At 47.2% G+C, this 13886-nt stretch overlaps 2 protein-coding genes across 2 annotated transcripts; one reads left to right on the plus strand and one right to left on the minus strand.

The window, feature by feature from the left end:
- Nucleotides 1-6450: 6450 nt before the first annotated feature.
- Nucleotides 6451-10210, plus strand: LOC123113271 (protein transport protein sec23-1). The gene is made up of 2 exons (XM_044534470.1): nt 6451-7155; nt 8197-10210. The coding sequence occupies exons 1-2, from the start codon at nt 6559-6561 to the stop codon at nt 9856-9858; spliced, it is 2259 nt and encodes a 752-aa protein (XP_044390405.1). The 5' UTR covers nt 6451-6558; the 3' UTR covers nt 9859-10210.
- A 619-nt stretch (nt 10211-10829) lies between these two features.
- On the minus strand, nt 10830-13653 carry LOC123113272 (auxin-responsive protein IAA13). The gene is made up of 5 exons (XM_044534471.1): nt 13105-13653; nt 11716-11978; nt 11484-11586; nt 11298-11359; nt 10830-11216 (listed from the first exon to the last, which is right to left on the minus strand). The coding sequence occupies exons 1-5, from the start codon at nt 13341-13343 to the stop codon at nt 11179-11181; spliced, it is 705 nt and encodes a 234-aa protein (XP_044390406.1). The 5' UTR covers nt 13344-13653; the 3' UTR covers nt 10830-11178.
- Between the last annotated feature and the right edge of the window lie 233 nt (nt 13654-13886).

Raw genomic sequence — 13886 nt, forward strand, 5'->3', positions numbered from 1 at the left:
TATGTTATTATGCGGTTTGACCGATAAAGATCTTCGTAGAATATGTAGGAACCAATATGGGCATCCAGGTTCCGCTATTGGTTATTGACCGAGAATAGTTCTAGGTCATGTCTACATAGTTCTCGAACCCGTAGGGTCCGCACGCTTAACGTTATGATGACAGTTTTATTATGAGTTTATAAGTTTTGATGTACCGAAGTTTGTTCGGAGTCCCGGATGTGATCACGGACGTAACGAGGAGTCTCGAAATGGTCAAGACATAAAGATTGATATATTGGACGACTATATTCGGACACCGGAAGTGTTCCGGGTGATTTCGTAGAAAACAGGAGTGCCGGAGGGTTACCGGAATCCCCCCCGGAGAGTTAATGGGCCACATGGGCCTTGGTGGGAAGAGAGAGGGGCGATCAGGGTGGGCCACGCGCCCCCTCTCCCTCCGGTTTGAATTGGACTAGGAGGGGGGGGGGCGGCGCCCCCCTCTTTCCTTCCCCCCTCTCCCCCTTCCTTTCCCCTCCTAGTAGGAGTAGGAAAGGGGGAGTCCTACTCCTACTAGGAGGAGGACTCCTCCTCCTTGGCGCGCCCACAAGGGCCGGCCGGCCTCCCCCCTCCCTCCTTTATATACGGGGGCAGGGGGGCACCCCAGGACACACAAGTTGATCTACAGATCGTTCCTTAGCCGTGTGCGGTGCCCCCCTCCACCATATTCCACCTCGGTCATATCTTCGTGGAGTTTAGGTGAAGCCCTGCGCCGGTAGAACATCATCATCGTCACCACGCCGTCGTGCTGACGGAACTCATCCCCGAAGCTTTGCTGGATCGGAGCCCGGGGTTCGTCATCGAGCTGAACATGTGCTGAACTCGGAGGTGCCGTACGTTCGGTGCTTGGATCGATCGAATCGTGAAGACGTACGACTACATCAATCGCGTTGTGCTAACGCTTTCGCGTACGGTCTACGAGGGTACGTGGACAACACTCTCCCCTCTCGTTGCTATGCCATCACCATGATCTTGCGCGTGCTTAGGAATTTTTTTGAAATTACTACGTTCCCCAACAAAAAAACCATAAGGTCATCAACCCCATTTGAGTATAATTGTCTTGGCTAAAGATTAAGATGATTTGGCAATGCTTCTACTCTGCTAAAAAAACATTCCTTGCGTCCTTTAAGTGTTGGTGGAGGAAAAACAATATTTGTATTCTATCGAAGATATGGTGAGTAGAGCAAGGGGGTGATGATCAGATAGAGAAAGGGAGGGCGATGAAGATTTGTATAATGAAGTGGAGCTGAGTTGAAAATAGACCCATGTATAGATGAACAACATAAGATGGAAACTTATGCCTTATTACATGCGGTAATTGTAAGCTTTAGTTGAGATGAGCATCATTTGTTTTCCATGGAAGGGGTGTGTAGGTTTGTTTCTCCCGTTGCAATGCATGGGCATTTGTGCTAGTTATTACTAGTTTTTTCTATGTTGGTCGTTCGATTTGTAGGATTGAGTCAAGGTTTTTTTTCAAAGAAATTATTTGTGTGCTACATTTTGTAGGAAAAAATCTAGTATCCTCTTCAACCTCTTCAAAAAATCACTTGTTTTTCTGTGATGAGATCAAACAAACTAAAATCATGTGGGGTAATGGGCATGCTATTCCAATCCTTTGTTTTTTCTATTCATGTAGAAGATTTTTTTTGCGGGGGCTATTCTTGTGATTTTACAGTCCTGCAAATCAGAGAGGCCTCAATAGTGCGGGAATGTGATAGGGTGGCAGTTGCAAACTTTAGGACCTTTTTTATTCAGTGGATTTATACAGGGGTTTTGGAAAATATTGTATGGGAGATGGGGTGCAAAGCGACATAATATCCATACTGAAGGAAATATGCCCTAGAGGTAATAATAAAGTTATTATTTATTTCCTTATATCATGATAAATGTTTATTATTCATGCTAGAATTGTATTAACCGGAAACATGATACATGTGTGAATACATAGACAAACATATAGTCACTAGTATGCCTCTACTTGACTAGCTCATTAATCAAAGATAGTTATGTTTCCTAACCATAGACATGTGTTGTCATTTGATTAATGGGATCACATCATTAGAAGAATGATGTGATTGACATGACCCATTCCGTTAGCCTAGCACTTGATAGTTTAGTATATTGCTATTGCTTTCTTCATGACTTATACATGTTCCTGTAACTATGAGAAATATGCAACTCCCGTTTACCGGAGGAACACTTTGGATACTACCAAACGTCACAACGTAACTGGGTGATTATAAAGGAGTACTACAGGTGTCTCCGAAGGTACATGTTGAGTTGGCGTATTTCAAGATTAGGTTTTGTCACTCCGATTGTCGGAGAGGTATCTCTGGGCCCTCTCGGTAATGCACATCACTATAAGCCTTGCAAGCAATGTGACCGATGAGTTGGTTACGGGATGATGCATTACGTAACGAGTAAAGAGACTTGTCGGTAACGAGATTGAACTAGGTATTGGATACCGACGATCAAATCTCAGGCAAGTAACATACCGATGACAAAGGGAACAACGTATGTTGTTATGCGGTTTGACCGATAAAGATCTTCGTAGAATATGTAGGAACCAATATGGGCATCCAGGTTCCGCTATTGGTTATTGACCGAGAATAGTTCTAGGTCATGTCTACATAGTTCTCGAACCCGTAGGGTCCGCACGCTTAACGTTATGATGACAGTTTTATTATGAGTTTATAAGTTTTGATGTATCGAAATTTGTTCAGAGTTTCGGATGTGATCACGGACATGATGAGGAGTCTCGAAATGGTCGAGACATAAAGATTGATATATTGGACGACTATATTCGGACACCGGAAGTGTTCCGGGTGATTTCGGAGAAAACCGGAGTGCCCAGGGTTACTGGAAACCCCCCGGAGAGTTAATGGGCCACATGGGCCTTGGTGGGAAGAGAGAGGGGCGGCCAGGAAGGGCCGCGCGCCCCCTCTCCCTCTGGTCCGAATTGGACTAGGAGGGGGGGGCGCCCCCCCTCTTTCCTTCCCCCCTCTCCCCCTTCCTTTCCCCTCCTAGTAGGAGTAGGAAAGGAGGAGTCCTACTCCTACTAGGAGGAGGACTCCTCCTCCTGGCGCTCCCACAAGGGCCGGCCGGCCTCCCCCCTCCCTCCTTTATATACGGGGGCAGAGGGGCACCCCAGAGACACACAAGTTGATTTACGGATCGTTCCTTAGCCGTGTGCGGTGTCCCCCTCCACCATATTCCACCTCGGTCATATCGTCGCGGAGTTTAGGCGAAGCCCTGCGCCGGTAGAACATCATCATCGTCACCACGCCGTCGTGCTGATGAAACTCATCCCCGAAGCTTTGCTGGATCGGAGCCCGGGGATCGTCATCGAGCTGAACGTGTGCTGAACTCGGAGGTGCCGTACGTTCGGTGCTTGGATCGGTCGGATCGTGAAGACGTACGACTACATCAACCGCGTTGTCATAACGCTTCCGCTTACGGTCTACGAGGGTACGTGGACAATACTCTTCGCTCTCATTGCTATGCCATCATCATGATCTTGCGTGTGCGTAGGAAAATCTTGAAATTACTACGTTCCCCAACACATACAACACGGCGATTCAGGAAGTGACTCGGAGCGCTTTGTGCGGTCGGTGGCCGCACATGGCGACTAGACGCTAGTGCTCAAGCGGGCCAAGGCGTCACACGAGCTATACTTACGGCCGTAGCCAACTGAACCTTGGGAGGAAAAAGTCACATGCGCATGCTGAGGACGATTCGATATCTGATGTTGGTTCAACAAGCTGAACCTCTTCGAGCTCAAGTGTTGCTCGCCGGCGCAGCTCCTGCACCATGGGTGGCTTCATCGCATGTGTGGTGAAGCTTGGGTGCTTCCTCTGGTTGGAGATGAGGCGAGCCTTTACGCCAGGAGCCCGGGGTTCCAGGCGCGTGGCGGTGCGGTCCTGGACGTCGGTGCCTACTCCCATGTCGCGATCGGAGTGCCCGCGGGAAGTAGGCTCGTCTCAAGCCTCGATGGTCACCACAGTGGCGGACATGCGCTTGCGCTGGTCGCGGCGCCAACGACGTTGCGGTGGAGGTGTCGTGCATTTCACCTAGGGTTTTCACCTATGGGTGGTCCTCTCTTGGGCCCCTCTCAAAGCGCCGACAAAGACCAGTTGATGGACCGTGTTTCTGGGCCTTGGCCTACTAGTAGCCCGTCTTCATCGCCTGAGCCCCTTTCGAACACCAATTAGGTGGTGTCAGTCGCTCCTGCTACCTAGGTGCCTCTACCCAAAGCCATGGCCTATAAATATCTTTGGTTTTCCTAGGGGGCCGCAAATCCAGGGTAAAGGTTCCTGCCTCTCGATCTGAAATCAGGAGACTATGGTTTCCAGCGTGTTTGCTATTCCGTTTTCCCGAGCCTCTTCCTATATCCTGATCATTTGTCTACCTGGAAGAAGAAGACACCGTCATGGAGATCTCACATGAAAGGATCTACCTCGCAAGGGCCAGCTCAATGGGTACATGGTGAGAGATCCTCTGGCCAAGAAGTACACGAAAGCAACAACGTTATTGGTGGTGATGTCTTTGAAGACAAAGTCATCCTCCTCTAAGGGAATGATATCAGTGCCCATCCCAGTGGATGAACTGGGATGGAGGAGTGCTTGAAAAGTGGCAGATCTAGGCATTTCTAGTCACAACTCAGTTCTTGCCTTGTGTATTGTGCAAGCAGGAAGGTCACACATTTGCCAACTGCCATTCGATGTCAAGCCACTAGTGATGCACACGACGGGATCATGCGATTCCCGGCGAACATTTCTTTTTTCTATGGTATGAAGATGATGAAGGAGAGGACTTGGGGGGTCCATTCCAGTAATGCAACCATTATCTCTACCAACCCTGGTCTCCTCTCTGTCCGCATCTTGGAACACAAACTCTGGCACTTAGTCGGGTGACTGGGATTGGTTGGTCATCAATGATAGGACGGAACACTTTGTGGTGTTCCCTTCTTCGGAGACCCTGCATATGCAAACTCGCAGCAACAAGCTTCCCCTCTCACTGAATAATTTCATGGCCAAGATCCGGGAATCTTTCTTCGAACAATAGGAGGGCAAAGATATGCTAGAAGTCTAGGTGCGCCTTTCGAGCATCCCCAAGAAGCAACATCGTGATGATCGCCTCATATGATGGCGTCAACGTTGATCGGGCGTCCTATTGTGGTGGATGAGTTATCCCTTATATACTTGGCACCGCAAGGATGAAGTTTGCATGTCATGTACCGTCCAAGCTCAGGGGCATGATCTAGTTCTGGTTCAATAGTAAAGGTTACAACATTAAACTGGAACCTGAGACCAAGCCCAGACGTGTGGGCAGCAACGACCCTCTACCTCCCAAGCCTAATGATGATAAAGGCTCGAAGTATGATGACAAAGACCAGAGCGTAGACAATGACTCCATGGATATGGATTATGGAAGATTGGGATAAGTTGCGCGATAAAGGTTAGTCGGCCAAAACAGGGGCTTCCAATGTTGGTGAGGTGGTGGATTCGACTCAAATGAAAGAGTTGCCAGACAAGTAGGCAACCGAGGTGCCAGGGGGCTCCCCCTTTTGACCCCTTGGCAGATCTCGAGTATCACTGGCACATACGCTGGGCAATACATCATGCACGGTTTCATGGACATCAAGATGAAGGAGTGGGTGGAATCTAATGACCTGCAACATCGTCAATTCGCCATAGTGCCCAGTTTGGTTATCTCCATTATTGGAGGCTCTAGCGACATCGGTTATGTTAGTATCATTGCATTGGTAGATATATTGTTCCCACCCTGGCGTCGAACATATAAAATATGACATCATGATATATATTGCTAATCATCCGGAATAATGTGTGACTCATGATATTTATCGCTAAACATCCATTTTTGTTACTACCTCCGTCTAGGTGAATAAGTCATTCGCGTAGTTCTAGGTCATCAATTTGAGGATTTAAATATGTGTTATATGTCATGAAAATTATATCACTAGATTTATACATGGATGTAGTTTCTATATATATATTTTTTGTCACATATAATATATATTTAGATAGTTAAATCGTCAACCTAGAACTACGCAAATGACTTATTCACCGAAACGGAGGAAGTATCATGCATTCTTTCGATAAAAGGGGCCACACAACCCTCATACATCATGGCATGATGTGTGGCATACTTGCATGGTGAGCAAACTAAAATTAATGAAACATGCATGATGACATTATGAGTCGGTAATTGCATATTAAGTGAATTGAGTTACTAGTAGGGATCAACTATTTATGTACTCAATTCATATGATCTGCAGCGTATCTTTCAAAGCTCTTAGAAAAAAGAAACCCACCGGACAGAGAGGGCTGACCGTCGGATTTCGATCCAACGGTCCCGACGGACCACAGAGAAAAGAAGCAGGGGGGACGAAACAGCCAAGCAGGCCGGGAAAAAAAAGAAAGGAAAGCAGAGCTAATGGCAGAGGGCTGGAGAACATAGCAAAACCCTAGTCGCCACGCCACCGCCCGCCGCCCGATTCCGATGGACTTCGCGGAGCTGGAGGCCGTGGAGGGCCTCCGCTGGCCGTGGCACTCGTGGCCGCCGACGCCCTCCGCCGCGGAGGCGCTCGTCGTCCCCACCGCGGTGCTCTGCACGCCGCTCCACCCGACGGCGCCCGACTTGCTCCCGATCCTCCCCTACCCGCCCCTCCGCTGCGCCTCCCCGTCCTGCGCCGCGGCCCTCAACCCCTTCTCCCGCGTCCACCACGCCTCCGCCCGCTGGTCCTGCTCCTTCTGCGGCTCCATGGCCAACCCCTACCCGCGCCACATCTCCCCCGATTCGATTCCGGCCGAGCTATTCCCCACCCACTCCAGCGTCGAGTACACGCTTCCCCCGGACCCTGCCGAGGTTGGGGGCGGCGCCCCGCCCGCAATCGTGTTCGTCGTCGATGCGGCCACCGCGGGGGACGAGCTCGGCGCGCTCAAGGCCGAGCTGCTCAGGGTCGTGCAGGGGCTGCCTGAGAGGGTGAGGGTGGCGCTCGTCACGTTCTCGGCGTCGGTGTGGGTGCACGATCTCGGCTTCGAGGGCTGCGCCAGGGTGGTCGTGTTCAATGGGGAGCGTGAGCTCGAGTCAGACAAGGTCGGTGAATTCTGAATTTGTGATTGATCCTATCATGGGGTGTTGCTTATAGTTAGATTATATGCTTATCATTGGTGAAACAGATCAGTGCACTGTGCAAGCTGTATAGTCAGTAGGAATCACATTTAGTCCACTGTTTTTGCCAGAATAAGTAATATAAACATGTTATATGGTGAAAAAAGAACAGTTTCTGATTCCAAGCATTGCACATATTGACTTAAACGTCCCACATCAATGGGGATCTTACCTTGGCTAAAAGACCTAGCTTCCCCGAATGTCCTGTTTCCGCTTATAAACAAGCTCAAGTGAACATATTGAACAAAATCACAAGACAGACTAGAACAGTTCCTAGGTTCAAGCCAGGCTTATGGGGCACAAGCCCCTGCCCCCCGAACGGGCCGTAGCTTTGGTTTCTGAATTCCAAGTTGAATGAACATTGTACATTGTAAATTAAGGCTCTCAGTTTGCAGTTGCTGAACTTCTATATATAATCTGCTGTGAGTAATAGCCATGAAATCACAAAAAGTTGGTTAAACATAGGGTAATTGACAAAAGTGGAATCATCATAATCCACCGCAGTGCCAAACGCATCCTAAGTAGCTTGCTCCCTACATTCTCAGTGACCTTAAAGTTGTACTCTGCAGCCCTGTTATATACGACTGTAGTTTTTTTTGTCTTCTAAGATTGTTGTTGTCGGATGTTTGACTCAAAAGTTTCTGCATTTGGGCCTCTAGGTCACTAGGCTAGTAACATGCATATGCTCATGTCCATTAAACTACGGTGAGTCTGGCCCCTTTTTGTACATGAGAATCGAAAATTTTAAACTTGAACAGCAAGATGGGACTTTCAGTATCTGATCAGTGATTTACTGGAAATTGTTTCCTGGATGGCGAATGATTGTTTGTTTCACATCTGTTATTCAATTGGGTCAGTCATAGGCTCACTGCTAACGTCATTCACTGATCTCTTACGATAACTGATTTACTCTGTATAATTCATCGCCGTTTCTGTGTATCTAAGAGGCTTTCTCGTATGTTTCAGATACAGCAACTTCTAGGTGTTCGACATTCACGATACAACAAGTTGGCTACACTGAAACCCATTGAAGCGCAGAGATATTTGCTGCCTGTTTCTGAATGTGAATTTAGCATTACATCTGCAATAGAGGACCTGAGTTCTATGTCTGCTTGCCCACGTGGGCATCGCCCATTAAGGGCTACTGGCGCTGCTATTTCCACAGCTGTTGCTCTTCTGGAAGGTTGCTGCTCACCTAACACTGGTGGCCGAATCATGGTTTTTACATCTGGTCCCACAACAGTGGGTCCAGGACTTGTGGTGGAAACCGATCTCGGGAAGGCAATTCGTTCGCATCGTGACATTTTCAATGGCAATGTGCCTCTTGTTGAAAAAGCCCAGGATTTCTATAAGAAAGTTGCCAAGAGATTGACAGACAGTGCATTAGTTCTTGATCTTGTGGCTTGCTCTCTTGATCAGATTGGAGCTGCAGAGCTTAGGTATCCAGTTGAAGTATCTGGGGGCTTAATGGTGCTTACAGAGTCATTTGAGTCTGAACAGTTCAAAAGCTGTTTAAGGCAAACCTTCAAGCGTGAGGGTACTGATTACCTTAACATGAACTTCAATGCAACGATTGAGGTAGTGACATCAAGGGAGGTCAAGATTTGTGGTGCCCTTGGTCCTTGCATCTCCCTTCACAGAAAAAACAGCTCCGTTAGTGATAAAGAAATTGGTGAGGGTGGGACAAATTATTGGAGAATGAGTACATTGAACAGCAAAACCTGTATTGCTTTCTTCTTCCGAGCTGATTGTAGCCGTGATACCGATCCCCCAACTGTCTTCTTTATTCAGTTCATGACAAGATACCGACATGGTGATGGTAGCAATCGCCTAAGGGTAACGACTGTTGCGAGAAGATGGGCTGGACCTCGATCTCCAGAAATTGCTGCAGGGTTTGATCAGGAAGCTGCTGCAGCAGTTGTGGCCAGGCTTGCTGTTCACAGAGCAGAGACATACCATGTTAGAGATGTAATACGATGGCTTGACAAGATGCTTATTCGCTTCACTGCTAAGTTCGGAAACTATGTCCCTGAAGATCCATCTACATTTCGCTTGTCCACTAATTTCTCCCTGTATCCGCAGTTCATGTACTACCTGCGAAGGTCACAGTTCATTGATGTTGGCAACAGCTCTCCTGATGAAACTGCTTTCTTCCGATTGATGTTGAATAGGGAGGGAGTTGTGGGATCCCTGATCATGATCCAGCCAACTTTATTCCAGTACTCATTTGATGGACCACCTATCCCTGTGCTGCTAGATGTCAGCTCCATCTCTCCTGATGTCATTTTGCTATTTGATTCGTACTTCTATATAGTGATTCATTATGGCTCGAAGATTGCTCAGTGGAGGAAACTTGGCTATCATAGAGACCCAAATCATGAAAACTTACGGAAGCTGCTTGAAGCACCAGAAGTTGATGCAGAGGCACTATTGGCAGACCGTTTTCCAGTGCCAAAACTCATAAAATGTGATCAGCATGGGAGCCAAGCCAGGTTTTTACTAGCCCGATTGAATCCATCTGTGACACAGAAATCACAGCTTTCTGAAGGATCTGAGGTCATATTCACCGACGATGTTTGTCTGCAAGTTTTTATTGAACACTTGCAGGAGTTGGCTGTTCAGGGTTAGCGACGCATGGACCTGCCCATGGTTCCGCTATCTCAGTTGGGCCCATCTCAGATCCTGAAGATACGGCTTTCTGATAGATGGAATGTCATATTCACGGGTGGTGTTTACTTGCAAGTTTTATTGAACACTTGCAGTAACTGGCTGTACAGGATGAAAGAGTCCATGTGGAATTAGTTACGTGTTATTTTTGGCCATATGTTATCTTGAAATATTGCCAGAGCTGCCTGGAGGAATGAGATCTCCTTGATTTGTACATTTGCTTCAGCTCCAGTTTGATGTAAGCCAGTTACCTTTTAATTTTTTGTATAGACTGATGTTATTAATCTTTACCCCCGACGAGCGTTGAGATGCCTGTGGTTACATTTGATATGCAGTAAATCACTCTACCATTCTTGTTTTAGTTATGCGGTAGGACAGTGACACTATTTTAAGGAGTTAATGTCGAGATGCAACTCCCTCCGATCCAAAATAAGTGTCGCAGTTTTGAACTAGGGTTAGTTCAACCTTAGTTCAAAACTGCGACATGTATTATGGATTGGAGGGAGTATTTTATAGGCATAATACATCCTTTAAGCAGTTCATTTCTATTACGCAAACAGTGACATGTAGATGCCTCTGATCGTCTTCACATAACATCTGCATATTCCTTTTGACGATGTGATTGCACAGCTGTGTGATTCCAATGGTGTGTGACATCTTGCAGACCAACCATGATACATGCATCCTATATAAACATTTCCCTGCCATAAATGCATGATGAATAGACTATGTTTGATTAGCTTATGCAATGTACTTAGCCTTGTTATCACCACAACCCTGGCAGAGCAAGGAAGCTTCTTGCTATGATCGTACCCATCATTCCTCAAGACCCAACCTTCTCAATAACTCAATGACAGATAGGCTAGGTTATAGTAATGGATTTCCCATCACCAAGCACATGGCCTGTTCCCTTCCACTTGACCACACACAGATTACAAAAATAGTGTGCTTATAATTAACAAACAGGTTAACTTACAAGATACCATAATAATAATAGTCTCATTGATGCCCTTTACTTAACAATCACACATACTTAATTGACAACAGTAGAATAAAATCACCAAGTAGATTCTGGGACACATGGTAGGGAACATCACATAACACCAATCCAGCTACACACAGATAGATTATTGCTTCTGGTCCACCAACAAATTAAACATGGCAACTCTCCCTTCTTTTAATCCAGCTAATAATTGAAAACATTATATATCTAAGAAACCATAGCACACTGCAAGAACACCATCCTTATGGCATCATAGTCTTCCTCTTACTGCCCCATGTTTAGCTCTTGTTCTTGTACTTGTCCTTGGCCCTTGGTGCTGAAACAAAAAAGTCCCATGGGGGTTAGAATTAAGATATAACTCTTGAATTGTAAGAGAATTTTAGCTGAAGATACTGACCAAGACCGATGGCTTCGGACCCCTTCATGATCCTCAAGCGTTTGCATGAAGCAACAAACATCCTGCAGGGTAATTGATCATCAGCCGACGAAAGAAACTGAACCGTGGACCTCGCTTAATTGCATTCTAAGCACGGGGTCGTAAATACGGGAGTAGATAAGGGGGCGCAGGAGTGAAGTAACATACTCCCATGGGACGTCTCCAACAAGCATCCAGTCTCCATCCTTGTCTTCGTAAGTAGTAACAACATCTGAACCGTTCACTGCCTCAACCATCTTCCCCTCATTCCCTGGGAAAAAAAAGTAGTTGATGATTTTAATTCAAACTAAGCTCCATCCATACCAGTCGAGGCAAAATCATTAACATGAGTTGATAATATGCTCTTGCAGGTTCTGATGCCGACGGTGACGGATCTTACCAGTTGCGGTGAAGGTGCTGAACATCTTCTGCAGAGCAATGGAGAGGTCCTTGTAGGTGTTGTACATCTTGAGATCCACCTTGCGCAGGTAGGGCGCGCCGTCCATGCTCACCTTGACAAAGTTGGAGCCGTTGGCGCCAGCAGCGGCGCCAGCAGCAGGCTGCTGCTTCTCGGTCTCCTCCTCCTTCTTGATCTTGACCGACTGGACGGTCATGGCGTTCCTGCGGTACGACCGGACTGGTGGCCAACCCACAGCCTGTGCCCTGGTCGACGCATGACATGCGAAATTAGCCACAAATTTACATTTACCACTTGCAAATCAGTTCGTTACATAATCTAGTTCCAAGTCCAACCCACTGGTGCTGTAAAAACAAATAAGATTCTCCATTGCAATTGTTGCTGGAGGTTCCATCCATCTCGATCACGCACGTTACTATATTCCTTCCGGCAGCCAGCTCCGTTTAACTAATCTATGTACGCCTGCGGCAAACTTTATGGTGGTAGCAGTACCACTATCATTATGGTGTATAATTGAAACGGCATCAGCTTTAGCCGAACGCCACATGAATCATGGCCAGCATGATTATCCACAGCCCCAATCATCTACTATCTTCTACAGACTAAACATTTTCTCCGTTTTCATCACAGAAAATGAAACGCTTTCCTTTTGCAGTGGAATCTGCCAAAAGATGGATGGAAAGTATAAACATCACCGGTTTTCCTCTCTGACATGTATGTACCGGCTGCCGCACAAAGCAGGCATCAAGTGCGCATATGTTTATGGTTTGGAAAGGCGTTAATAATTCGCGTCGGCGCTTTGGAGGCGACAAACAACACACAGCGGATGGTGTCGCCTTGCACGCTTTCTGCCATGGGATCTCCTTTGCGGATATTTTGCCCTACTTAAAGCGTTTGCCCATTTGCATGCCATGGTTTATTCAACGTCCTATAAATACATAACGAATCCAAACTCGAGAAAACCAGTTTATAACGGGAAAAAGGATTGAAGGCCTGCACATGCTGGAGCTCTACATATGTCTAATTATGTTTATGTGTGTACTTCTGGATCTTTTGCTGAACAACCAGAATGAAAAGAAGGAAAGGAGATAATTAATCAGGTTCCATGCATAGAATCTAGAAAAAACCTTGAGCACACATGTTCAAACTCTACATATGTCTAATTATGTCTGCACTTATGGATCTTTTGCTAAACAACCATAATGGAAAGAAAAGGAAAGGAGATAATCAGGTTCCATTCCTAGAAGCTAGAAAAATCAGATTACTCGATCGATGCTATGTTAGTTAGGAAACAAAACCAACAACCTACCATAATGAGTTAAAAACTAACGAAATGATTATGTGTGATAAAGGAAGCATATGCAGGCATACTTGGGAGCAGGTGGCTTCTCGGGGTCGGCGGCCGCGGCCTCCGCGGGCCTCTTGGCCTTGTCGGCGGCCGGCTCCGGCTTGCCGGCGGAGTCTTCCTGCATGCCGCCGCCGGTGGGCAGCGTGAGCTTCAAGTCAATGGTGTCCTCATAGCCCCTCTTCCCGGCCTTGGCCGCCTCGGCGCCGCCCCCGGGCAGCCCGAGCCTGAGCTCCGTCCCGACGTCGACGTCGGCGCCAGCCATCGGCTCCGGTGGAGCAGCAGCTGGTCGGCTAGCTAGCCCGTGCTTGGGTCTCCCACCTTGGACACCTCCACGCGAGCTACTCGAGCAGCTGCTGATCTCTCGTCCTCTCTTTCTCTCTCCGTGTATGCAAGATGGCTTGTGATTAGGAGATGGTGGTGGTGGAAGAGAGAGAGGAACCAAGAACTGGGTGGGGGTGCGTATATATAGAGGGAAGAGAAAGAGAGAGGAGAGAGAGGAGGGAGATGAAGTGGTGAATGCTCTGCTGGTAGGGTGGTAGAGAGAGAGCTGTGGGGTTACTAGAACAACAGTTAGTTAGAGCATGAGTGAGGCTACTTGGAGGTTGGAGCCAATAATTTTTGTTTCCATGTTTCCCCGGCTTGGATTGTCTGCTCAACGACTGATGCAAGCATAGGTGCTGCCGTGTTGCCAGTTAGCACAGTGTGGAGGCCTACCAACTTGGGATCCAGTGGTATGAAATGTCAACAGGGTGAATGTTGTAGGCCAACAAACAAGTGGTTTGCTCTACTTGCTAGTATAATTAAT

This window comes from Triticum aestivum, chromosome 5B (genome assembly GCF_018294505.1).
Source record: "Triticum aestivum cultivar Chinese Spring chromosome 5B, IWGSC CS RefSeq v2.1, whole genome shotgun sequence".
NCBI classification, from domain to species: Eukaryota; Viridiplantae; Streptophyta; class Magnoliopsida; order Poales; family Poaceae; genus Triticum; species Triticum aestivum.